The following is a 27,698-nucleotide window of genomic DNA, read 5'->3' on the forward strand; positions in this document are numbered from 1 at the left end:
GTAACTGCGTGTTGCGTATTTCAGTCGACTTAAGTTGTCAGTCGGTGCAACACGCTTCGCCCAGGTAAATTTAGATTTGATTATAGTTTCCCATAGGTGTTGAAAAGCTACTAATTGTTGGGCTTAGTGACGCATAGCGGCTCTCAAGAGACCAAAACAGACCAAGAATTGTCCAGACATAGGGGCCAGTCTTGGTAGCATCAAGATTGTGTCAAAATATTATTTTACTAACAGCTAAATCACTCCAGCATTATGTAGCTTTCTTTTGAGGTCTCTGGAGGAACTACATATCTACTTGTCTACAGCATCCCTAGAGCTGGATCACCTACAGGCTTGTGCCACCACGCCCAGTTATCTTCATAACTTCTTTACATTAGTATCTTAGGAATCTAGAAGGGAGGGGAAAGTTACATTGAAAAAACCCACAAGGTTGCCTTTGTACTTAAATGTTTTTACAAACTAAAAATTAGATGTCGCCTAAGTACTGCAAGAAGATTCTTCTGGTTGGTTATATAATCCTTTTTTAAAAAACCTAGCATTTACCCAGCGGGTTTAGTGCTGAGGTGCTTTAAGTTTACATTTCCTAAGTACTTAGTTTAGACTTCCTATCCCCATAGGAGGTAGCTTTCATATACTTCCTCATCAATTACATACAACTTTTATGTAGGAAGCATTTAAATATGAACTAATTTGGAAATATTTAACTTTTTACCTGATGCTTTTAAACAAAAATAATAAGGTGGTAAAAATTTAAAAACAGGAATGCAACAGTAATATCTTAACCTTTTAGAATTATCATGGTTCACATGGGTGCTGTGATAGAAGAGAGTATTAAATCTTTTTTTGTTTTGAGACAGGTTTTCTTTGGAACATGATATGTAGATCAGGCAGAGGACCAAGCCTCTGCCTCCTGAATGCTGGGCTTAAAGGTGTTCACCATACACCCGACAGAGTATTAAGTACATATATTTATGTACCTAAAAATGATTTCTCTGAAGGTCAGTTTATATTTCCTGCCTGATAATTTTATTTATTTATTTTTGGTTTTGTTTTTTCAAGACAGGGTTTCTCTATTGCTTGCCTGGAATTTGCTCTATAGACCAGGGTGCCCTCAAATTTATGGAGATCAGTGTGCCTCTGCCTCCCAAGTGCTGGGATTAAAGGCGTGTGCCATCAACATCCTGCTCTGGTAATTTTTTAAAATTTACTGTTTGTTTTATGTTGGATCATGGTCTTGGCGCACACACACATATAAATAAATAAATAAATAAATAAATAAATAAATAAAACTCAGGCTGGCCTCCAACTCTCCATTTTCCTGCCTCTTTCTCCCAAATGCTAAGACAACCACTAAATCTGCTTCCATTTGCTTTTATAATGAGCAAAAAATGAGTATGTATATATAAATGTTAGAAGTCCTTATCAGATCAGATTCTTGTGGTTTTTAGCATCTCATACATTTTTAAGAATAATTAAGGTAGACGTAAACCAGCTTCTAACATAAGTCTGGAAAATGTAATATTCAGAAGTGACCAAAAAAAAAAAACCTAATACTTTTGTGTTAATAAGATCAGGTATTAGATAATCATTTGTTAGATGTTCTTAGGATGTACAGAATATGTTCTTTTTTGTTCTGAAATTTTTTTTTTTTTTTAAACTGGGTCTTGTTGTGTAGATCAGACTGCCACCTGCCCAGCAGTGGGATTAGAGGCATGCAGCACTACACCCAGCTATTCTGAAATCCTTAATTTAAAAAAAAAAAAAAAAAACTGTGTGGAAAACTATAGATCACTAAAAGTAGAACAGAAAGAAGCTGTAATTGAGAAAATTGTAGATGTGTAGTCTTTAAGGGATTTTATACATAACTTCTCAAATTGAAATGGTGTGGGAAGATTTCAGACTTTGGAGTTTACCACTAAGGCTATCTGGAATGTATAGTATGACTCATCCTCCAAAAGAATTTCTATAGGTACTCAGCTGTTTATGTCTTAAGTGTGATTATGTGACTCAGGAGCAAGTTAGAAATAGTGTTTCTGGGTTAGTTGGTTGTTTTGGAAATGGGGTCTTACTATATAGTTTAATGGTATTTGTGTGTGTGGTAGCAAATGCAAGATCACATGTATGGACCCTCTACCATGTTTGAGGCATAATCGTACCCCTTTGTACTCCACTCCAGGCTAGCTGGCCTTCTATCTTCAGGCATTCTTCTCTGTAGGAGGGATTACAGGTGCTTCTGCTTCTGCTTGCAGTTTTACCCATTAAGTCATCTCTAGCCCTATTATGTTGGTAAGTTTTAATAAGTGACAGATTTTTTTTAAAAAAAAAATTATTTTTGTGATTCTAAGGATTGATCCTGGGACCTTACACATTAGGTGCTCCAACAGTGATCTATATCCCAGCTTCCACGTGAAAACTTGTTTCATTTTTGATTATATAATTGAGAGCAGAACTCAAGATGTGGCAATAATAGATAACTTTTAAGTGTTTTTCTTTTCTGACATACTTTAGTTGTCTCTTTTTTCAGTGTGTGAGATGTATAGGGCAAAACCACATGCCCACAGGAATGTCATCCATCTTTTTTGAGATCAGATCTCATTTGATCTGAGGTCACCAATTAGACTGTAATAGTTGGCCAAGCAAGCCCTAAAGATATCTCTTCCTGTCTCTACCTCCCCAGTACAGTGATTATAAATGCCTATCAATATTCCATTTTTTAAACTCTGGTTCTAGGAATTGATCTGGTTGTTGCATTGAAAGGCAAGTACTTTACTGACTGAGCTGTCCATCTAGACTTAATATTATTTTGAGTTAAAAGAAATCTAATAATATTTAAAACTGGCAATGGCAGTGCACACCCTTAGTCCAGCACTTGGGAGGCAGAGGCAGGTGAATCACTTGAGTTTGGGGCCAGCCTGGTCTACAGAGCAAGTTCCAGGACAGCTGGAGCTGTTACACAAAGAAACTGTTTCCAATAATAATAAAAATAAAAAATATTCAGGGAGGGAAGTTGTGTTTTTAAATCGATTAAGTCGGAGGTTCTATATGTAAATATATATTTAAATAAATTAGCTAAATTTTTTATTGGGTTAAGATGCTTTCAGCTAAACTTGATATCCTTAGTTTAATTCCCAGGACTCCGAGTGGTGGAAAGAGAATACTGATTCCTGCAAGCTATACTGACCCACACATACAAAATAAATTGGATTTTTTTGTTTTAAGACAGGGTCTAACCATGTAGCTCTACACTCTGTAGACTAGACTCCTACCTCTTTTTTTCCCAAGTATAAAATAAATTTTAAATTGATTTTCATATTCTAGTAAATTACATTTATTTCTGTGTGGTGCTGGCAGTTGAACTCAAAACCTCTCACGAATACTACTAAGTAGGCAAGTGTTCCATTGAACTATTCTATTCCCCTTCCCAACTACTTAAAAATGAAATTATAGGTTATGTTGGTAAGGTTCTTTTGTTTTCTTGGTTTTTGTGATAGGGGATGCTTTGTGTATTGAGAGAAGATTGTGCACTCATGAATGGGCATTTAGAATTTATGGGTAAATTGTATTTTGATACTACATTCTTAGGTTCAGTCTCTGAAGAGAGCCAGGCATCTTCAAAAATTTTGTAGTTGAAAATGCCCTTGCACTCACACTCTTTTGCCTCCACTCTGCCATTGTTCTGGAAGTGTAAGCAGAAGCATCTTGAGTTTGAAGCCAAGCTGGGACAGTACACCTTATGCTAGGATAAAAATCATGTGACACTATTCCAGGGTTTTAAAACACTCATTGGGCAATATCTTGAGCAATATCAACCTCCTAATTTTAAAAAGTAAATGTTGTTTACTTATTATTGGGTAGGTCACATGCCATAACAAGGATATGGAGCAATACATGCCACAAGAAGACAATTCTGTGTGGTTCTCAAACCTCTGTCCCAGAGATCAAAATTGTGTCACTGGTCTTTCTGGGCAAGGGCCTTTTTACCCAGTGAGCCATCTAGATGTGCCCCAGCCCTTGATTTTTTTTTTTTAATAAATGTTTAGTAATGAAGTAGTTCAATATTAACAATAACTTTACTAATGAGCAGCAAATCCCATGGGAATGAACCCTTTAAAAATGGCTTTTATGTCTTAGGTTCATTGCTAGTGGCTCCGTTTTCATATTTTCTAAGTAATGCTTTCATGCTTGATTTCTCTTGGTTATTCCATTACACACTTTTTTTTTCTGACGCAGGGTTCCATCCAAGATGTCTTAGAATTTGTGTGTAGCCTCAAACTCACAACAAGGCCTCCTGCCTTGGCTTCCAAAACACTGAGATTATATTTATGTACACTACTGGCCCAGAGTGGGAGTCTGGGACATGGCAGTTTTTTTTTTTTTTTTTTTTTTTTTTTTTTTTTTTTTTTTTTTGTATTAAAAATTCAACTTAAGTTCTTTTCTGCAGTTATGTTATTTTAGTGTTGTGTGTAGCTGCATTTTAAGTTGAAATAAAGTATATCAGAAGGTGGTTCTTGTGAATTGCACCTTGTCATGGGATTTATATTGTTTGTCCTCCCTTTTCTGAGTTTTTCTAACATCCATTTTCTGTTTTGTCTTTTAAATTATCTTTTTACCTTAGCTTAGTTTTTGAGATCCACTGTTTCTGTGTAAAGTACACAAATGTAATTGATGTCTCTGTAATTTAATGATTCTTTCCTTAAAATATGGTAATTGAAAATTTTTTGCATAATAAAATACTATTTCTTGGAATAGGAATAGATTTTTCAAAAGACAGGCTTTTGAATAATAAAAGGCTTTGGCTGTAACATGAATGTCAAAGTGTGATTAAATATTAACTAATGTTTTAAAATGACTTGTAAAAAATAGTATATATAAAATGTAGACATTAATATCAAATTAATACCAATGTACAAAGTACATAAACTGATGTCCTGTATGGCATTTTAAAGATGCTATTTTAAAAAAAGCCCTTCATCCACTGTTCACTAACTCTTCTCTTCATTAATCTTACCTTAAAGCTTAAGTAGATTACATAAGTGGATCTTGTCTAGAATTAGTTTCCTTGGTGTCTTTTCTCAAATTCATCTTTCTTGGTGTACAAAATCATCTGTAATTCCAGCTACCACTGATAGCATTTGTGTCTTTTTTTTTTTTAAATCTAGTACAAATCTTTCTTGCCTGTAACTTTTTTTTTTTTTTATTCTTCCTCCCACTGTGTTCGTCCAGTATCCTTGCCTTAATCTATCATTGATGGAATTGATCCTATGATTGACTTTTGACTTTTAACTATTGGATATTTTCTGGGTTTTAGTGTAATTTATTAAACTACAATGCTTAGGTGGATGGCTAATCAAACACAAAACTGGAAAAGCAATGCATCATAGTAGAAGTGTGGCGAATTGATCAGATTTATCTTGTATGTGATTGTGATTATAAAATTGTCTTACAGAAAACATTGGTTGTATTACGTCTTTTCATTAATGCTTTATAGGAATCGTGTTGATACTTTGCACACTCTTGTAACAGTTTTTGAGATGCACTGCTAATGATTTATTATGTTTCATCCAGAAACACATCTTGAAGGATCATAATCAGAATTAAAAGTTTTCAAGCTATTGGGCTATTCTTGTGAAGAGTTTGCAGAAATCTGTTAACAAGGTCTTAGATTTCATTTATGTGCTTTGAATTCTAGAGATGTTACAGTCCTGAACATTGAACAATAATAGGTCCTAACTTGGGGTTGTTTCCCTTCTTTAAATCACCTGTATTTCCTGTACCTGGGTTTTTATTTTCTTGGTAGGTCTGTTTCTATACTGACCAAAATTGTTCTCCTTACCTTGGAAGAGTAGATATCAAATAAGCACTGCCTGGTATGGTCAGTAAGAAGGCAGTTAGTTGTGTGGCTTAAATTTGGGTAGAAATCCTCAAAATTGTAGGAAATTACTTGTTTTTCTTCACATCTGTCTTCACCTCCAGTTAATTTTGCTGCATAAAGGTCTCAATTGTTACTTGATCTTTGATCTTACCTCAGGTACTTGACACCCAAAGCTTCACTTACTCATTATTTTACTTGGTTCTTTCTGAAAGTGATAATAGGTCTCATTTCCTAAAGCAGAATACAACTGGTTCATCTTTGACTTGCTGACTTTTTCTTTTTTTTTTTTTTTTTTTTAATTTTGATTTTTTTTTTTTTTTTTTTTTAGTCTTCTAGAACTTAAGCATCATACTCTACAGTATGTTTTTATTCTTCTAAAAGAAGAAATCCATCTATGTTTTCACTGAAATTTTGATGCACCCAAACATCTAGGCCTTGGATGTAAATGTTTTTAAGCCCAATATGAAATTCCCTTTGTTAAATTACAGCATGAAAAGCTACTTTTTAAATATCTATATGCAGGCTCTGCATACATCTGGAATCTGTTTAAGATATGTAATGAATTCCTTGTAAGTTTGAGATCTTAAGTGGTTTTTTTAAATCAACATGATGCGTAAGTTTTTTCTTAAAAAAAACGGCATCTACGTAAAGGGATTTATGACTAAAACTGCTTATTTTTCTACAGAGTTGTCTGCTGGTTCTCAGCTTGAAGAAGATTCTACAGTCCTTATTGATCCTTTTTCTTGGCGTTACCATTTTTGAAGCAAAGTTAACCTAGCTTTCTAGTTTGAGCTTTCTTTTTGGCCGTCTTTTAAAAAAATTTTTTTTTGATCTGTAAAATAGACAAGAGATAGTTCTACAATGTCCAAGTCATTCCAGCAGTCATCTCTCGGTAGGGACTCACAGGGTCATGGGCGTGACCTGTCTGCAGCAGGAATAGGCCTTCTTGCTGCTGCTACCCAGTCTTTAAGTATGCCAGCATCTCTTGGAAGGATGAACCAGGGTACTGCACGCCTTGCTAGTTTAATGAATCTTGGAATGAGTTCTTCATTGAATCAACAAGGAGCTCATAGCGCACTGTCTTCTGCTAGTACTTCTTCCCATAATTTGCAGTCTATATTTAACATTGGAAGTAGAGGTCCACTCCCTTTGTCTTCTCAACACCGTGGAGATGCAGACCAGGCCAGTAATATTTTGGCCAGCTTTGGTCTTTCTGCTAGAGACTTAGATGAACTGAGTCGCTATCCAGAGGACAAGATTACTCCTGAGAACTTGCCCCAAATCCTTCTACAGCTTAAAAGGAGGAGAACTGAAGAAGGCCCTACATTGAGTTATGGTAGAGATGGCAGATCTGCTACACGGGAGCCACCATACAGAGTACCTAGGGATGATTGGGAAGAAAAAAGGCACTTTAGAAGAGATAGCTTTGATGATCGTGGTCCTAGTCTCAACCCAGTGCTTGATTATGACCATGGAAGTCGTTCTCAAGAATCTGGTTATTATGACAGAATGGATTATGAAGATGACAGATTAAGAGATGGAGAAAGGTGTAGGGATGATTCTTTTTTTGGTGAGACCTCGCATAACTATCATAAATTTGACAGTGAGTATGAGAGAATGGGACGTGGTCCTGGCCCCTTACAAGAGAGATCTCTCTTTGAGAAAAAGAGGGGCGCTCCTCCAAGTAGCAATATTGAAGACTTCCATGGACTCTTACCGAAGGGTTATCCCCATCTGTGCTCTATATGTGATTTGCCAGTTCATTCTAATAAGGTGAGTTAAAGCAACAGATGCTTCTAATTTCTTTTACATTGTAGTGCCTATTCTGTATTTACCTATATCTTTTACTCTAATTCTGTAGTCTGATGACATTGAGTTGGTCAAGAATTGTTATACTTTTGAGAACACTTTATTTGGAAGGTAATTGTTTTTGAGCAATATAAACCAGGGCTTTACATTAATACAATCTACCTAGAATACTTCTAGCCACAAAGCTGTCATCCACTGGGATTATCTTGTTGTTTTTTGGCATCAGTATGTTCTTCTTAATCATATTTAAGCAGGCTTTTTTCCCACCTGGTCTGCTTTGTTGAAATAAGCATTTTTTTTCCGAAGTCACTGTGCTTTGCCATTTAGGATGCTAGATTTCAGCTTTCCATCTGTCTTGATTGCTGATTTGTATGTAGTCAAAGATATATTCTTGTGCAATTCTCCTTTTTCCTTATCTGTGGCTATAGGGAAAGTTAATGTAGAGCCCTGGTGTGTGTTTCAGTATGTTTCATATTTTAGATTAGTTCATTCTTCCTTTTTAATTTCCCTTTAACACAAACTCTCATACTATGACTGAAATTTTTCATCATTTTTTTTTCTCCGTTTCCACAACTTCCTTAAACATACTTCAAAGTTCACTTTTTATTATCCCATGTTTATTGCATCTGTCCCTTTAGAGACTTTGGATAAATCGTTTACTACATTATCCTGCTCTGTGTTCCTTGTAAGAAAATTCTTTTTCTGACTTAGGCTTATTGTACTTCTGGGATAGTCATGGGGTGGCAGGGAGAACAAGCCTAATTCTCCTTTAATTATCACATCTGGCAAAATGGAAACCTTTTCAAAATGCCCTTTTAAATGTCCTTCTCTTTCAACTTTTTCAGTGTTACTCATTCTCATTGGAGTTTTTAAAATTCTATTTTTCAGTATATATTGCAGTTGACTTAATAAAGTCAATGGTGCAGCACCCCCACTAGCTTGACCTGTAATCTATGAACATCCATTTTTCCTGATGTGCTTTGGAGTAGCTTATCTAACTGGAATAAGTGCTACCATGAGATTGATAAATATGTATATATATGTATGTATTTTTTTATGGTCACTGTTAAAGGGTTTTTCTTTACAGCAACATCTGGAACATTTTCTTTTCATATCACTTTCTTTTAACTTCACTTTTTAGTGTGTTTCTTCTTTTTAATCCACTAGACCCTGTTGAATTTTTTTTATTCCATTTTCTATTAGATCTTAGCATTTTTACCTTTTAATCTTTTGTTTCACGTCAAATAAGTTAATATAAAAGGCAAAGTTAGGTTTGTTGAAGAAACAGAACCACTGGGCCTGGTAGCTCACACCTGTAATCCCAGCACTGGGAGACAGAGGCTAGCCTGATCTACATTCTAAGTTCCAGGCCAGTCAGGGCTTCATTGTGAGACCCTCTCAACAAAGAAATAGAACCTGGAGCTCAAAAGAATCAACAAATCTTATTTGTTATTCATTTTTATTTTTCTGAATTTGTTAGCTATACTATGCCATGGAATTTATTGTTTTTAATCCTGTACTACAAGATTTAGTCTGGTGTAAATTAAAGCAACGAAAAAAGATCATTAAATTTGATTGACTCCAGCTTTTCCTATGTTACTTCTTAACCTCTTTACCAAGAAATATAGCAGAAATTATATGACTGGTGTTCTCAGAAAAGATCTGTAAAGTCCAAGGAAAATAATTACAGTGACCAAATGAAAGTGATCTTAAAGAACTGCACATCTTTGCTGTTGGAAGAAAGGAACACAAAAAGGAACCATAAAAGAATTTGTGAGATAAAAGTTTCTATTTTGTATAAGATTTTTTTTCTTCAAGTTTTACTACAAGGCTAATAAGTTAAATGAATCTAAACTAACAAAAGAACAGTTTGAAAGACTTGACACTTTGGATTAAGGAGTAATTTTAGCTTATAAAAATGCTTAGGTTCTAGTTTGCATATTCTTCAACATATTAGGTATATTTAGCAACTGTTTCAGAGAACTTTTGCTTAACCATTGGGTATATAAAATTTGTGTTTGTAGGTTAGACCAATTGGAACAAATTTAAGCACTTGGATTTTCTCTGCCTAGACTTATCTGATGTTTTCTCTGTATCTGTTTCATTAAAAAAGTAAATACTTCAGCATTGAACTGTTAATAGATACAGATGTGACATTTTAAGATATTCCTGTGGTGGATGTAGACAATTAAAAACAAAGTATCCTGCTCTCTAGTATCACTGCATAACTTGGAAAATCTGTTGTTTTCACTTAGGTAATGTTAAATGACCTACATTATATAAAGTTCAAGTGAAAAGCATGATGTGGCTTGTCATGATGGAGTGCCCTTATTTTATATTTTTTGGTGATTTTTAAGTAGTGGTCTTTGAGTTTTTTCCTAGGTTATTTTAGAACATCAAGTAGCATATCTATACAATCTCAAACTTATTTCAAGTTCCTTTCATTTAAAGAAAATTGCCCCCTGCAGCTTTTTTGTCTTATTACTTGAATTTCTATTTTTTTTTTTTTTTTCCTTCTAGTATTACTTAGGTCTTTAAATTACATCTATTCTGCCACTTAGGAAGTACTTCCAGAATGATTATTATAAAACTTAGATATCTCGTAGTCTGGTGTCATGTCTTTCATCTTAGTACTCAAAAGGCTGTCTATGACCCTGCCTCAGAAAACAAAAAAGATACTTGAAAGATGTTAAGTGTGAGTGTAGGGTTCCCTACCCCCACTAACTTGTAAATTCAAAAAGTGAATCCCTCCCTATTCTTTATCTCATGTAGGAATTTTGTCAGAATAGAATCCAGGAGGGTTTTTTTTTTTTTTTTTTTTTTTTTTTTAAATCATTGGATTCTTAGTCTTCATTTTAAACTGGACATCAAGAGATTAGGTACAGTGGAGCTGATTAATAATGGATGGGTTGGGAGATACATGACTAATTTTCTGATCTTGACCTTCTTTCTAGTACTTGAAAGACCAGCCACATTTTTACCATAAACTTGAAATTTAGGGGGCATGTGGGATTGGATTTAATTTCTTTTCGACTCTGTGCCCTTCCATTTCCTATAATTCAGAAGCATGGTTAATAGGATAACATTTATTCTTTTTCTAAAACACTGCTTCTTAAGGATAGATAGTTGTAATGAATCTCAAGTTGTTCTGAAATTCTTTAGGTTGATGGATTCGTTTAGTCCCTTTTCTGAATTTGTGAATTTACCTATGGCGCCTCTTGCTTGCAGCTATTTTTAAAATGGCTTTCAGAAATAGTCTATTGTGTTGCAAGTAGAACCGTTAGCCCAACTCTGTGTATAACAACTATGGAAGTCTCTCAACTTCCTATTAGCTATTGCTTTTGAAAGACAGTCTAGTTTTCACAGATACTAAGAATAATAATCGATAGCATCTCACATTCTCAGTGCTATTTTGTTTGGATATGTTCCATTTTAGTTCTTTCACAGGGTTTTAATTAATTTTCTTAGCATGAATTATACATGAACTGTTGTAATATAAATCAAAATTACGGTCCAATTTATAAAATGCCATTTTGAGCCTTTGTAAAAATCAAATTGTGTAATATTTCTTTTAGTTGAGGCTCTAATCCCCTTGTTGGAGCAAAAACACATTGCCTGACCATATTTATATTCTATTTTCAAGAAAAGTGGCTATTTTAGAAATTGTCTCGATTTGTGGAAATTTGCGAAAAATCAAAACTACTTGTAAAACAATGTGGATTTTTAAAACAGTGCAGGATAAGAGATATACTTGGCAATGTTCAGATAGTTTACCTTTATTTTTGTTTTTTTTAAACCGCTGTAGGGGAATTTTATTACAATGAATTTAAATAATTTAGACTTAGACATATTTAGTTATATTGTACTTTAGGAAATAAATCAAGGCATTTTGATGGCAAAGCCCACCTTTCCTAATTGGAGAAAAAGTTAACTGGATATTTTTCTTAGGGAAAGGAAAATAAATTAATTTGGAGCAAAATAAATTTAATTAATGCCTTCTATTTTAAACTAAAACAAACAAAAAAAAACTGATGGAATACATTGTTTCCTTCCTTAAAATTTGGAAAAAGGCACTCCTTAAATTTCATTCTATTTTAGGGAAATTCGGGCACTTTAGAAGAGATAATTTTGATCGTGGTCCTAGTCTCAACCCAATGCTTGATTATGACCACAGAAGTCGAGTTGGCCTGTTTTTTTTACAGTGGTTTTTTTTTTTTTTGTTGTTGTTGTTGTTGTTTTCACTATACTAAAAAGTATAGTGTAGTATACTTGGAATTTGCCTAAAAAGCTAGGTGAAATTAAAGATTCTATTTTAATTATTCACACACATTTTCTAGAAATCTAGGTATGTGGCTATTTTGTAATACATTTTTATAAAATAATCCATTCCAAAAATAGTGGATTCTTGAGATTGCTCCACAGCAATTACTGTGCTCAGGTGACCTTGATCTTTACTATCTACATCTTCCCACTGTTAGGTCTCACTTATGTTGACCAAGTTAATCCAGTTTTTCCAAGAATGTGCATAGAGTATATGAGGGCAGGATCAAGCTTCAAGGACTCAGAAATGGTTTTAACTTAAAAACCATTGTGACTTAATAAATGAGGAATTGTTGTATAACCCGATACTGCATATGTATTAATGGTTCATATGAAAATGTTAGCATTTAATATTTGTTAATTCTCCTAATTTACTTTGCTGCAGGAGTGGAGTCAACATATCAATGGAGCAAGTCACAGTCGTCGATGCCAGCTTCTTCTTGAAATGTAGGAATTTGAAATATGTATAAAGCATCCTTATTGTGAATCAGAAATGGCCATTATTGGTTTGGGGAAGTTCATCTTTTACTTTTACTATCACATAATTGATCATGTTTAATTTCAGATAAACTATATGTTAATAATAGGTACAATGATGCTTTGTTACTTGATTTTTAATTTCTAGGGTAAATACACATTGACCTGTTAATGAAGAAATAAATTTTAATAGAATTAATGAAAAGATAGTGGTTGGTAATCAAAACATATGTTAGAACTTTATTAATAGCTAATAATAAATACATAGAACAAAAAATAGAGAGAAATAATTGAAAATGACTAGAAAGACAGTTTCCTCATGGAAAGCTTTTGACATACATGGCTTTCATTCTGAATTTAGGCTGCTACATTGAAATGAAAAGAAACTGCCTGCTACAGTAGCTATTATCCATACATACCTAACTCTTGGTGGCTATCCTTTGGTGGCTATCCTTTCTGGTGCCACAGCTTAACTCTATTCTGATACCTAATATGGGAGAAGGAAACTAATTTTAGTTTTTGTTTTGGGGGGAGGTTGGTTTTGTTTTCTTTATATACCCTGCTTTCTAATTTCCTTGTGCAGCATTTTCCCTGCTTATAATTTAACAAGTAAAAGAACATTTCAACATGCATCATTTAAATTTACAAGCACTGGGTTTATTCCAAAGCATTCGGTATCTGAAGTTCTTTTTGAAATATGTTATAAGCTTTTGAAATATAGATTATCAAATAACTTTGCTAATAAATTATCTCTTTTTTTAAAGACTTGGGATGCTACTTTGTGAAAAGAATGTTTTTATTTTAAAATTAATTTTCTGATCTTTTTAAAGCTACCCAGAATGGAATCCTGACAATGATACAGGACACACAATGTAAGTTAAAATTTTTTAGGCTATTGTTTATAAAGGATATCAGTGTAAGGAATCCAAGTTTAACTTTCTGTGTTTCATAAAAATACTTGGTTTCTTTGCCAAATAATAATTTGATAATTTTTAAAAGAATGTACCAGTTCAAGGAAAAGAATATAGTAATATTTCTTCTTTCACCGTTACACAATTTCCACTACTTTATGTATAAATACTCCTTTAATACTCTTATATCTGATGACTCGCTTTATTGTGTTTCTTTTATTTTGTTCTTATTACTAGGGGTGATCCATTCATGCTACAACAATCTACAAACCCAGCACCAGGAATTCTGGGACCTCCACCTCCTTCATTTCATCTTGGAGGACCAGCAGTTGGGCCAAGAGGAAATCTGGGTGACTATATGAAATTATGAAATTCACTTAGCCTTTTTCTTTCTTTCCCTTCCTTTCACTCTCCCCCCCCCCCTCCTCATTTTCTGTCATTCTCTCATTTTTGAGACAGGGTTCTATGAGTAGCTTTGGAGCCTATCGTGGCACTTACCCTGTAGCCCAGACTAGCCTTGAACTCAAAAGATCTGCCTGCCTCTGTCTTCCGATTGCTGCGAAATTCACTTTTCTAATAATTATGATTACTTTTCATTTAAATGGCGGTGTTAGAATGTTCATTAAAAAGTTTTTAATTAACAGTGTGAAAAGACAGCCATTTATAATGCCTTCCCATTTGTATTTGAAAGATGTCCTTAAAAAAAAAAAAATTAAACTACCTTGCTTTATAAAGGAAGTTTTTGTGTGTGTGTCTGTACCTTTAAAAAATTTTTTTTTCCTCTGCACAGGTGCTGGTAATGGGAACCTACAAGGACCAAGACACATGCAAAAAGGCAGAGTGGTCTGTAGTACATCTATTGTTTTTATAATTGCTGTTGGGGGAAGTGTGACTATTTAAATGCTGATTAATTGAATCTTTTGTGGGGGTGGCATTTCTTTGTGTAGCTCTTGGCTATTATATACCTGACTGACTCTGAATTCAGAGATCCATCTGCCACTTCCTCTTCAGTGCTAGGACTATAGACATTCACCACCATGCTCAAACTGCTTATTGAAAAAAACCTTTTGGTTTTTTGAGACAGGGTTTCTATGTGTAGCTTTGGAGCCTGTCCTGCAACTCACTTTGTAGACCAGGCTGGCCTCAAACTCACATAGATGCACAAGCCTCTGCTTCCCGAGTGCTGGGATTAAAGGTGTGTGCCACCGCCATCTGTGTTTTATTAATACAGTCTTAATCACAGTCCTTATAACAGGATGGGTATTTTAATTTGAAAACTATTAGTCATGCTGGATATGATATCTTGCACTTACTTAATCCCAGCATTCAGGATACAGGCAGAGAAATCTAGATCTCTTTGAGTTTGTCAAGGCAAGCCAAGGCCAACATAATGAAACCCTTTTTAAAATAAAAAGTTTTAAAGCTGTTATGCTTTTATATAACTAGTAGTAGTTAAAAGACCTACCTTGATAAAAATCTTAGAACTTTAGTATTCAGTTGTGTTCATAGTTTTCATTAACAGAATCTGGGTTGGAAAAATGGCTCAACAGAAACAATTGAATTTGAATCCTAGGACCTACATGGTAGAAGGAAAGAACCAGCTCCTAGAAGTTGTTCTCTGAATTCCACACTAAATACCTATGGCATACAAATGCCCACGCATACAATGCACATGTAATTTTAAAATATAACAAGGATCTGTAGAGAGACTGTTTTTGATACTTGATAATAACTACCATTTGATTTTTCTGTTTTGTTTTTTAAGAATGTAGTCCAGGAGTGGTGGTGAACACCTTTAATCCCATCACTCAAGAAGCAGAGGCAGGCTGATCTGGAGTTTTAGGATAACCATATCCATATAGTGAAGCACTGTTAGAGAGGGGAGGAGAGAGTTGAATGAATTTATTCTAGTAACATTTAATATTCTATATACTTTAAATTCTCTTTAATGCTAAATGTTAGTAAGTAATAACCTTTTTTGGTGTTGTAGAATAAACATTTTAATGTATAATGTGGTGGTGGGGTTTTGATTTTCTTTGTATTGAGAATCAAACCTAGGGCCTTGGCTGTCAGGCAAGTACTTAACCAGTACAGTCTCTTACCCCACCCCTCACCCCCATGTATGTATAGAGAGTTACACAGGCTGGCCTTAAACTCTGTTGCTGAGGGGGGTGGTCTCAGCTTCCCAAGTAGCTATAACCCTAGTTCCAGCTTCTTTTCTTTTGAATACAATAGATTTTCATCTTAGCCAGACTTGGAAGTGCATGCCCTTAATCCTGGCACTGGAAGCAGAACCCTGAATGAGTTTAAGGCCAGCCTGGTCTACAAAGTGAATTTGAGGACAGCCAGCACTGTTACACAGAGAAACCCTATCTCAAAAAACAAGCAAAACAATGTTTTGGTGTATTTCCCCCCTCCCCCACAATATTCCCTTCCTTATCCACCCAAATTAATGCTCATGTTCTCTCACACACAAAAATGAAAAAACTATTCAAAAACTAATAGGAAAAACAAAACAAAGCCCAAAAAAAAAAAAAAAAAACCCAGAGTTATTCCTTAAAAATCTGTGTGGGGCCAGACATCAATCCATTGGCAGTTAATAGCACATACTGCTCTAGAGGCAACCCAAATTTGGTTTCCAGTTCCCATGTTTGGTAGCTTGGAATAGTTTCTGATTCCGACACTAGGGACTCTAACCTGGTCTTCAGGCTCTCGAGTGAGGATACCCACAGATACAGTAAAATGTGCATGTACAAATGAGTGCTAGGTGTTTAACTCAGGTCTTCATGCATACCACATGCTAAGTATATACTGCTGTCACTGAAATATATACCTAACTCCCTCAAAATGCTTTTAAAAGGACTTTCATTAACATTTTTTTCTTTTCCCTCCAATGGGTAGGAAACCAGCCGAGTTGTTCACATTATGGATTTTCAGCGAGGAAAAAACTTGAGATACCAACTATTACAACTGGTAGAACCATTTGGAGTCATTTCAAATCATCTAATTTTAAATAAAATTAATGAGGTATGAGTAGGAGTATCCGTTATTCATAGCACTCATATATTAAATTGAATGGTTTTAGAGTAATAGAAAATTGCATGAAATTGAAATATCAGAGGAAAAGATATATCCTAATGTTAGATTTTTAGTAAATATATAGTTTGTGAACCCTAAGTAAGATGTCATTTTGATTATTAAAGATGCTTCCCATTAAATGATTAAATGCAATAATGTAAAGCATAAAGATTGGGGTTAACATTTCTATAAATTGCTTTTTGTGTAATTTTAGGCATTTATTGAAATGGCAACCACAGAAGATGCTCAGGCTGCAGTTGATTATTATACAACCACACCAGCATTAGTATTTGGCAAGCCAGTAAGAGTTCATTTATCCCAGAAGTATAAGAGAATAAAGGTTAGTAGTACCCTTTCATTTGTCCTTGTCTCTAGGTGATATGTAATTATCTTAATATATCATTTTTGTTGTTGTTGTTAACTTGGTTGTTTATAAGCTAGATCATTAATAAATGCAACAACATACCTGCCAACCTTTCATTTGCCTTTCAATTGTTTCCTCTGTTGTTGTTTTAAAGAAACCTGAAGGAAAACCAGATCAGAAGTTTGATCAAAAGCAAGAACTTGGACGGGTGATACATCTCAGCAACTTACCACATTCTGGCTATTCTGACAGTGCAGTCCTCAAGCTTGCTGAGCCTTATGGGAAAATAAAGAATTACATATTGATGAGAATGAAAAGTCAGGTAACACAATATGGGAAGGGTTTTAAGAGTTCTGGGAGTAGAGGTGTATATATACAAAGTGGAAAGTAAAGTGTTTTCTCTTTCCCTGATAGGAAAATAGTTTCCTTTTAGTTTTTTTTTCTAAAGATCTTTCACTTTTATAGACACCCAGCTTTGAGAATTTGGGTAGTGGTTGTAGGGTTTTTACTTTTTAAGTAGGATTTTGCTAGATAGCTCTTGCTGGTCTAAAATATGTAGCTCAGGCTGGCCTCCATCTTTTCTTGGCCCTAGAGTGCCAGACTTAAAAGCATGAGCCACCGTGACAGCCATCTTTTCAGAATTCACTTATATTTGAATTTTTATGTAAAGAATTCAGAGGAATGGGAAAAATTCAGAAGTACTAGGCTTGGAGTTCAATCACCAGCAGTCCCCAGAGTCAGTAGTGCTGGATTTTTTTTTTTTTTTTTCCTCCCCAGGGGAGGGGAGGGGATGCAGGGTATACAATTGCTCTGCTGGAGATTTCATGATATGGAATAACAGTTTTAATACAATTCTGTGAAAAAATGATATTGTTGATTTTTCTCCCTCCAGGCTTTTATTGAGATGGAAACCAGAGAAGATGCAATGGCAATGGTTGACCATTGTCTGAAGAAAGCACTTTGGTTTCAGGGGAGATGTGTTAAAGTTGACTTGTCTGAGAAATATAAAAAACTAGTGCTGAGGGTATGTAGTACTTAATAATTTTTAGGTGACAAGGTCTAACTGTGTAAGCCAATCAACCCCCAAGCTACTGGGTTCAATTGATATTACTGCTTTGACTTTCTGATGATCCATATGCCTGGCAAAAGACACAAAAGTGTTTTCTGATTACCTTTTGAGGAAGAGGGAAGGATATAGACAGGGTTTTGCTAAGAAACATAGCTTCGCACTGACAGAAGACTTCCTATACTTTGTGGGTGTTCAAGTGCCATGGTGCAGGTGTGATTATTAGGCTTGGGACAGGTACTTTTTTAACTGCTAAACCATTTCACTGGTGTAGTTTTGTATACTAAATACAAGATTTGGGGCTGGGGTTTGGGCTCAGCAGTTAAAAGCACTTGCTATAATTCAAAAGGATTAGATTTTCTACCACCCAAGTCTGGTGATCTACAGCTGCCTGTAACTCCCTTTTCTGGCCTCTGGGGACCCTGAACTTCAGTGTCAACACTCAAGACAGGTAGCCACAAATAAAATAAGTCTTAATGGTTAGAGAGATGGCTTACTGATTAAGAGTGCTTGCTATTCTTCCAGATAAGCCAGGTTCAGTTCCCGTCACCCATGTGATGGCACAGAACCACTACTGTTTGAGGATCTGACCCTCTCTTCTAATCTCTGTGGGCATCAGGCATGCATGTAATGCAATCAAATACAGACACCTTATCACGAATAGACAAAATCCTTATAAAATACATACCCATATAAATAAGAAAAATCTGGGCCAGGCATGGTGCATACCTTTAATCCTAGCACTCAAGAATAGAGACATGGATCTTTGAGTTCAAGGCCAGCCTAGGCTCTACATAAGGAGAAGCTGCCTCCCCCAAAGATAAAAACCAGCTAGGTTATGGTATATGTGTGTGTCTGCATGCTTTTTCTTTTCTTTAAAAAAAATTTTTTTCCCGGTAGAAAGATGTGTTTTGTGAAAGCATCTTTTATTTCTCTTAGCTGTTTAAAGTTTATTACAATTATACTATGAAAATGTTTTATTGCCCACTTAGTTTGGTGGTTGAGATAAACTTTTAAACTCCAGGCAGATTTTCTTGGGTGTGGTTGTACAGATTGAGTAATCTAAATTGATAATATAAAGGAGGGTTACAGAATATTACTTGATGGGTAAAATTTAATGTATTTAATTTCTCAAAACTTTTATCTTTTAGATTCCTAACAGAGGCATTGACTTACTGAAAAAAGACAAATCCCGGTAATTTATTTTGCATGTCTATATATTACATACATAGTATTACTAAGTTCAAAGATATAATCCATCATGGGTAGGAAATAATGGCAAACAGAGTTTGAGGAAACTGATCGCATGGCATCTGTAGTCAGGATGTAGTGAAAGATAAATTCTTTCAGTTTACTTTCTCATTTTTATTCAGTCAGGGACCCAAATGGTCCATGGAATAGATTTCCAGCTACAGCTGACCTGATCATAAATTTTATAAAATTAACAATATTAACCATGCATACTGACATTAGGATTTTATTTTGCAACTCAGGAGAATCAAGTGTGCATCTGTTTTATTTCAGTAAAAGATCCTATTCTCCAGATGGAAAAGAATCCCCAAGTGATAAGAAATCCAAGACTGATGGTTCACAAAAGACTGAGAGTCCAGCTGAAGGTAAAGAACAAGAAGAGAAGTCCGGTGAAGACGGTGAAAAAGACACTAAGGATGATCAGGCAGAACAGGAACCCAGTATGCTTCTTGAGTCTGAAGATGAGCTGCTTGTGGATGAGGAAGAAGCAGCCGCTCTCCTAGAAAGTGGTAGTTCAGTGGGTGATGAGACTGATCTAGCTAATTTAGGGGATGTATCATCTGATGGGAAAAAGGAGCCTTCAGATAAAGCTGCGAAAAAAGATGCAAGTGCTTCAGCAGCATCCAAGAAAAAACTTAAAAAGGTAAGTTTTATATTTATGTTTAAATTAGAACACTAAGTCAGATGAATTTTTCTTGTGGGGGTTCTTTTTTCCCTCAAGCAGACTCAGATGAGTCAGGTACAGTTTAAAGCATTTAGAGAGGAAACTACAATAGAAATATTTCCTTATAGCTGGAAAAAGTCAACTTTTAAAGAAAATGTAAAAAAGTACAATAAAGACTTAAACTATGTAAGCTTGTACAGTGGTAATTATTAAATTCTGGTATATTTGTTTTCAAGATGTTAGCCAGGCATAGTGGCATATTCATGTAATCTCAGCACTTATGGAGGTTGAGGAAATAGACTCAGACATTTAAGGTGTAACATAGTGAGACCTAGACAAATACAAAGATAGAGTTATAAAGCCTGGTGGTGGTATTGTACCCCAGTAATCCCAGCACTTGGGACACAGAGGCAAGTAGATCTTTTGTGGGTACAAGGTCAGCCTAGTCTACAGAGTGAATTTCAGAACATTTAGGGCTGTTATACAGAGAAACCCTGTCTCGAAAAAGAAAACAAACAACAACAACAAAAAAGATAGGGTTACAAATTTGAAATTCAGTAACTCAAGCTATTTTAACCATTTAAAAGTTGAATGGCACATGCATAACTCCAGGAAAGAGGCAGAGGCAGGCATCTGGGAAATCCAAGACTGACAGACCAGGGCTACATAAAGAGATCCTGAGGATCTAGGTTCAGTTCCTATCACATATACTAGGTAGCTTAAAACAGCCTCTGACTCCAGTTTTAGGGGATCTGATGCCCTCTTCTAGCCTCCTCAAGCACTTGTTATGCACATGATACACAGAAATTCAAATATATACATTTAATGCACATTAAAAAAATGCTGCTATTAAGCTTTTTGTGATGATTTTTTTTCCCTATTTGAAAAATAGAGTTTAGAGGTTTTTTAGTGGCTTAACGGGAATTTTGTTAGAAAATGAAGGCTAGAGATACTGCCTAGTATAGGGTATTTGCTTAGCGTTCCCAATTCCCGGCATTACATACAGCTACATAGTGGTACACACCTGTGGTCCCAGCACTCAGAGGCAGGGAAGCACAATCAGAAGTTCAAGGTCATCCCTACTTGTATAGGAAGCTTGAGGTACATGAAACCTTGTTTCTCAAAAGCAACAGGAATGACAGCCAAGCTCTCCCTCTATCCTTCATGTTGGTGGGCACAAAATAATAATAAAAGATGCCTTAATGTTATTTCACATAAGGATTAGATATTAAAATTTTGCCTTTAATCCCAGAGGCAGAGATAGTCAGATCTCTCTGAGTTTGAGGACAGCCTGGTCTACAGAGCAAGTTCCAAGACAGCCGCTGCACAGAGAAACCCTGTCTCAAACAAAAAGATATTAAACTATCTTTGTAACCCCTTTAGTGAATCTTTAAGTTATCATTTCTATTATTTCTATTTTAAGTTTTGATGACTTGGTCACTCACATAACTTAGTTGTTTTGTCTAGAAAATATAATTGTAATATTTCCCTTATAAGACCTAATGGCTTAATTAAACTCATGTAATTTTTTTTCTCAGCTCTTTTTAGTTCTTAAAATAACTATAGTTAATAGGTGCTATTATCCCCATTCTATAGATTAAGAAATTACACATGAAGAATTTCAGTATCTTGTCCTAGTTCATGACTCTTAAGTGTCAAAGCAACAGCTTAAAACTTCTTAATCTACTACAGAATTGTTAAACCATTTCACTATGTCAACAGAATTGTTAAACCATTTCACTATGTCAAGTGATGTTTTGCTCTAAATGAAACTTGTATGATAGAAACTGTCAGTTCAGAGAACATTACTCAATGAATTTAAGCAAGTAAGTTCTTTAACTCATTTCTTAGCATATTTGTCTAAGAAAGTATAAAATATGAAACTTTATCTTAATGCTGCTGAGTATAGACCCTTGGGCCTGACAAGGCTTAAACAGGCCCTCTACCACTGAGTCATGCCCTTAGCAAAATATAAGTGTGGTTTTTGGGTTTTTGTTTTGTTTTGGGTTTTTATTTTTTTTGAGTCTTGGGTGTTTGTTTGTTTGTTTTTAGAGACAGGTTTCTCTGTATTGCTTTGGAGCCTGCCCTGGAACTGACTCTGTAGGCCAGGCTGACCTCGAACTCACAAAGATCAGCCTGCCTATGCCTCCCGATTGCTGGGATTAAAGGCATGCGCCACCAATGCCAGCTGACTTTTTTGCTTTTTAATGATTATTTTTGTTTTGTATACATTGGTGTTTTGACTGCATATGTCTGTGTGAGGGTAACAGATTCCCTGGACCTGGAGTTATAGACAGTTGTAAGCTGCTATGATGATTCTGCTAATTAAACCCAGATCCTCTGGAAAAGCCGTCAGAGCTCTTAACTACTGTAGCTGAATATAAATACACTTATATCTGATATTTTCTTAAATGATACAGACTTTCCAATTGTTGAAGTGTGGATTTTAGTGGACTTCCTGTTATTTCATTTTTTTATTTAGCTTATATGTATTGATGATTTGCCTGCATGTATGTCTGTGTGAGGGTGCCAGATCTTTTAGAACTAGAGTTATAGACAGTTGTGAGTTGCCATATGGGTGCTGGGAATTGAACTTGGGACCTCTGGAAGAGCATCCACTGCTCTGTATCACTGAGCCATCTCTTCAGCCCCAGACTTTGTTATTGAAGCTTGGTGAATTTGTTTTTCTAGGGGATTGTTGTTTAATGTTAGGGGTCAAACTAAAGGCAACACATTAAAAGAAAATACTTCTTCACTGAGTAATAACTCTAACGCCTATTATTTAACTTTATGACAAGCTAAATTGGCCACAACTGTAGTCTTCCTACTGACCATCCTGCTACTTCAAAATCTTTTTGAAGTCATTAGTGAGTCTAGCAGAAATTTTTGTTCTGTTCTTAAATAATACATTAAGGATAATGTTGAAGATTGACTATAGGGCTTTATACAGGCTAGGGAAGTATACCATCTATGAGTTGCATTCTTAACCCAATTAAAGGCTATTTTGAGATAATGAATAAATACAAAGACAGGCAAGAAATGTAAACTGAGGTATTGTGAACTCCAGTTTGGGCCATGACTATAAGTAGCAAGAGCCTGTCTCCAAAAAAAAAAAAAAAAAAAAAAAAAAAGATGATATCCTTTTCCCTTAACTGCAAGATTGTTCCTGCAGAGTAAATTTGTCTTTCTTAACAGCATCATTTCCCAGGGAGTTTGTATGGTTTTGTAACTCTAAACTTCATAAGTTGGTCGTGACATTTAAATCTTGTGATTAAAATGACGATGGTTTGGTTGAAATTAGGTGGACAAGATGGAGGAACTTGATCAAGAAAATGAAGCTGCTTTGGAAAATGGGATTAAAAATGAGGAAAATACAGAACCGGGTGCTGAATCTGCTGAGAATACTGATGATTCAAACAAAGACACAAGTGAAAATGCAGATGGCCAAAATGATGAAAGCAAGGAGGACTATACAATTCCAGATGAGTATAGAATTGGACCATATCAGCCTAATGTTCCTGTTGGTGAGCACTAAAGTCTTTCTTCCCCTTCTCTTTCAACAAATTTATTAAAATAAGTTTTGAATATTGATCTTACAGTATAAAAGGTTGGTCTGAGAGTATGTAAAGTTACTGTCTCTATCTCCCCACCCATTAATTTGTGAACTTACACTGACATGTGCTCTATTTTCCTCTTCCATATGTCTCCTAATTTTGTATTATGTTAACATTCCATCATGTTCTCTCTTCTCGTGATGATTTCTAAAATTACACATTTCGTTTTGTGTTTGTTATTTTCTTGTCTTCCATTTTATGAGTACAGATAGATAGGACCTTGAACATCAGATAAGTAAAAAGAAAGTAATATGCTATTGTTTATGTTTTTAAGCTTAGTCCATGCTGGGCTTTTCCCCAATAATGTTATCCGATTCAAATTTTATTGACAGGAAAAAAGATTTGAGATTACTAAGTATAATTTAAGTTTACTTAATTTGTAAGAATGTATGTTTGTGTTTCTAGGTATAGACTATGTGATACCTAAAACAGGGTTTTACTGTAAGCTGTGTTCACTCTTTTATACAAATGAAGAAGTTGCAAAGAATACTCATTGCAGCAGCCTTCCTCATTATCAGAAATTAAAGGTAAGGCTGAATATAACAGGAGATTTATGACAGCAAATGATTTATGGAAATAAATGAGGTACATAAGTATAATGTATGTATGCCCTAGGACCCATCATATTGCTTTATCTCAAAGACATTTTTCTTTAACTTGCCTGGACTTAAAGGAATTTAATGGGTCCTACAAACTTTTGAGCACATTTTCACTCAAATAAACCAGATGTAGTAATGTACACCCATAATTCTTAGACTTGTGAGATGGAATCAGGACGATCGGTAGCTCAGTGCCATCCTGAGCTTTGTAGTGAATTGGTAAGAAAGAAAATAAGTAATGATTTCTAACCATACTTTTTTATATTATAACTTATTCAAGTATTTTCAAAATTATTTCTCAAATTTCAAAGATGGTAGAAGTCTGAACATGAAATAGAACAATTAAAGTTTTTGAGGTTTGTGCCCAGTCCTTGATTTTATTCATTTTAGAGACCAAGCCTCCCGCTCTAGGTCATAATTAATTAGCTTAGACTTTGGGGTCCTTCTGTGTCAGTCTCCCAAACTACTGGGATTATAAGTGTAAGCCACCTTTAAAGACTTATTTGAAAGTTACTAATGATGATACTCTCACTTTTATAGCCAACAGATTGTTTATCTCTACATCACAACATAAAGGAGTAATGCCCAATGGCAAGCAAGAACAATTCCTACTGTGTTTTTTAGTTAGGAGCCTCTTTAATGCTTCAATATTAAGTAACATAAGCAAACTTGAAACTAGTACTTAACTCAATTGTGGGTGACTTGGTTTTTTACACACCTTCATTTATAGTAAATAGTGGCTATTTGTATATTCCTAATCTGACAGTCTTAAGATAACTCCACATCTAGCCTATTGAGAGTAATAAATTGTAGTCAGAATGCTGTATTTTCAAAATACTGTGTTAAGTTTTATTTGGAGAGCTTGGGATATGGCTCAGTGATAACCTGCTTGCTGTGAAAGCAAGAGGACTGCTGCCCAGAACTCAGGTAATCACCAGGTTTGGGGTGGGGGTGGGGGTTGTACTATAATTGTTGCTGTTAAAGGTGAAAATAGAGCAAGCTGGCTAGTGAAACCAGCTTTATCAGCAGGGATTGAGAGACCCTGCTTCAGTGAATAAGGTTGAAGGGCAATCAAGGATTCCTGATGTCAATCATTGGCTTAATTATGTATGTGCATACCCACTTAAACATGAAAGGAAGGAAATACGAAATTACATCAAGGACAGAGATGCAGATCTGTAGAACTCTTGGTAACATGTGTAAGGGTCTGGCTGTTACTCAATATGGGTGGGGGGGGAAGAATTTCATGGAGCCTCATCCAAATCTGAAGTCCCTAACACTTCTAAATCCCAAGTTTTTCAAACAAGAAACTCATCTTGCGTGGCATTCAATTATCTCATCACATTTTATGTGTTGACGTGGGTAAAGGTAGCCTTGAATTCTGAAAACAATTTTAGTTATTGTGTGTGTTGTTTTCAAATTTAACTTATTACAATCTACATGTCTCTTACCATTATGAATATACGAGAAGAATGGTGGTCATTTTCAATGCTAGCAGCAATTTTGGGAGTATTGCTTCATTCATACTACAAATGCCTTATTTGGATTTTAGACCATATGTGGTCAAAACCATGTGTGTTACCTAGAAGGGTGTGCTTTATGACTAAGTAATTAGAGAAAATATGAATTAGCTGCATTAAAAGAATACTAGGGAGCTTGTGTTACTCAGATGATAATTGACTTTTCTTAACTGTTTTGACACCTTAACTAGATGTTTTGTGTTGGTTTTTTTTTTTTCCTGTTTTTTGTTTGTTTTCACTTTTTTTTTTTTTAAGGATATAATATAATGGCTTTTAACCCTCTCATCAGTCTGCAATAACCAGTACTGATATATTTTAACTAGAAGTAAAGAAACAGAAATGCTTTTTAAATATCTTTAGTAGTCCCTAAGTGTCTTAATAGATCTGTGTCTAGAAATTGTACCTTGGATGTCATAGGTGGCAGGGGTCACCAAGCTGTATAGTTTGTTGCCCAGCCACCTGCTGTTATTACAACACAGCTAGTCAAAGCCATGATCTTTCAAGTATTGTCTATGGCTCCTTCGGGTCAGTGAAATTGTTGCAACAAAGATCTGATGTAGCTATTTCTTCGTTATATGATCATGTTCTTATGTTTTCTCATTTCTAAAAGTTAGGGTTAATTGCACATTGAAATATCCATTTTCCACATTTGCCATTTTTTCATACATTATTGTTGTGTCCTGAGCCAGTTTAGCTTTCTATGCTAAGTTTAACTCACTCATAAAATATTAACACATTATTGTAAGTCCCTAAACTTGGACTGAATATGTTATTTTATAATTAATATATATGTGTATGTATGTATGTATTAGGTGTCTCATGAGTTACTTAGTCTCTGTAATTCTTTTTTGTTCCCCCCTCAGAAATTTCTGAATAAATTGGCAGAAGAACGGAGACAGAAGAAGGAAACTTAAGATGTACAAGAAGCTTAATTATTTCAAGGAAAACAATGGTTCTTTGATTTTAATGTTAACCTTTTTTAAATACAATACTGATAGTTAGAAAACTATTGTACTCTTTTGTTTTAGTGGAAAAATGATAGATGTCTGTTCATGTGTTTAAGTGTTATAGCAGAAAGTACACATACAGTTAAGTTAATGAAAAGTTTTTGTTTCATCAGAATGGCAACAGACAAAAGTACTTCCTAGAGATTGACTGTTGTAAACTATGGAAAACAACTTGCACCACTAAGAGAAAGATAACAGAACCATTCAGAAAAGTGAAATTCAGTAGTTTGAGGCTTCAAAAAATGTCAACTTTTAATTCCATTCAATAAAGAACAAAACCAATTGTATTTTTTATTACTTTTCATCTAAAACATTCCACATTTTAATCTGAGCCTTGCAGACTTTTCGTTTGACTTTGGAAGCTGTTTGGTTGCATTTCATTTTTAGAGAACTTCATTCTTGTGAGATTGGCCATTTGAATGCAGGTGCAGTTTTCTTTTAATGTCATGCTGTTTAGATGATAAGAAATATTAAGTGATATTGGCTTTAGATTTGTAATTTTTTTCCCTGAGTTCCTGCTAGGTTTCGTATTCTAGTAGTCAAATGTTATTTCAGTGAAATGTAAAAAAAAATCCTTGTTCTCTTTGACCAGTATTAATTTCTTGAAAACCTATTGCTTGTCACTTGAATCCTGTAGCTGTCATACATCTCTGGTATAAGCAACATTTGATTTTTGAAGTGTGTGAACCACCTCTATATTTTCAGGATGTGATTTTACATTTCTGCATTTTAAAAAGTTTGGCCATAATTCTAGACGCACGCTTCTAATTCATGTACCTGCACACGTGACCTTTGTGAGCAGAACTTTGCATGTATAATCTGTGTTTACTTGTAACTCTCTGGTTATATACTGCTTATATCTGTGGATTCAAGTTACTGAAGTGAATACCAATAAAAAAAAAAAAAACCTAGGCCATGTTGATTGGTTGGTTAAACATGTTTGGAATGTTAACCAAAATATTTTGTCAGTTGTGACTTTTTATTCACTACATTTTGTGCATGCTTAACAAGTTATTTTGAAGTGTAGATTTGGTGTTCTAAAAACTACTAAAGATCTCAGTTTAGTTCTGGTGGATTTCTTGTTCTTGTTACATAAATAAAAATAAGGCGTTTTCTTTAAAGTTTTAAATGCTGTGGATAAAGAAA

The 27,698-nt window shown here is 34.9% G+C and overlaps 1 protein-coding gene across 2 annotated transcripts in view; it reads left to right on the forward strand.

Annotated features, from left to right (window-relative positions):
* Nucleotides 1-26,839, forward strand: part of Matr3 (matrin 3) — a 28,209-nt gene extending 1,370 nt beyond the window's left edge. The window contains exons 2-15 of one of the 2 annotated variants that reach the window (XM_051202363.1): nt 6,558-7,645; nt 12,387-12,448; nt 13,309-13,350; nt 13,627-13,739; nt 14,180-14,232; nt 16,291-16,416; nt 16,682-16,807; nt 16,986-17,153; nt 17,724-17,855; nt 19,049-19,092; nt 19,422-19,791; nt 23,114-23,336; nt 23,832-23,953; nt 26,409-26,839. In XM_051202363.1, the coding sequence (XP_051058320.1) occupies nt 6,734-7,645; nt 12,387-12,448; nt 13,309-13,350; nt 13,627-13,739; nt 14,180-14,232; nt 16,291-16,416; nt 16,682-16,807; nt 16,986-17,153; nt 17,724-17,855; nt 19,049-19,092; nt 19,422-19,791; nt 23,114-23,336; nt 23,832-23,953; nt 26,409-26,459 (2,544 nt within the window). In that variant the 5' untranslated portion in view covers nt 6,558-6,733 and the 3' untranslated portion in view covers nt 26,460-26,839. The remainder of the gene's footprint in view (nt 1-6,557; nt 7,646-12,386; nt 12,449-13,308; nt 13,351-13,626; nt 13,740-14,179; nt 14,233-16,290; nt 16,417-16,681; nt 16,808-16,985; nt 17,154-17,723; nt 17,856-19,048; nt 19,093-19,421; nt 19,792-23,113; nt 23,337-23,831; nt 23,954-26,408) is intronic. The other variant, XM_051202364.1, reaches the window with a different exon arrangement.
* Nucleotides 26,840-27,698: the final 859 nt, after the last annotated feature.

The sequence above is a fragment of the Phodopus roborovskii genome, unplaced genomic scaffold (assembly GCF_943737965.1).
Source record: "Phodopus roborovskii unplaced genomic scaffold, PHOROB, whole genome shotgun sequence".
In the NCBI taxonomy this organism is placed as follows: Eukaryota; Metazoa; Chordata; class Mammalia; order Rodentia; family Cricetidae; genus Phodopus; species Phodopus roborovskii.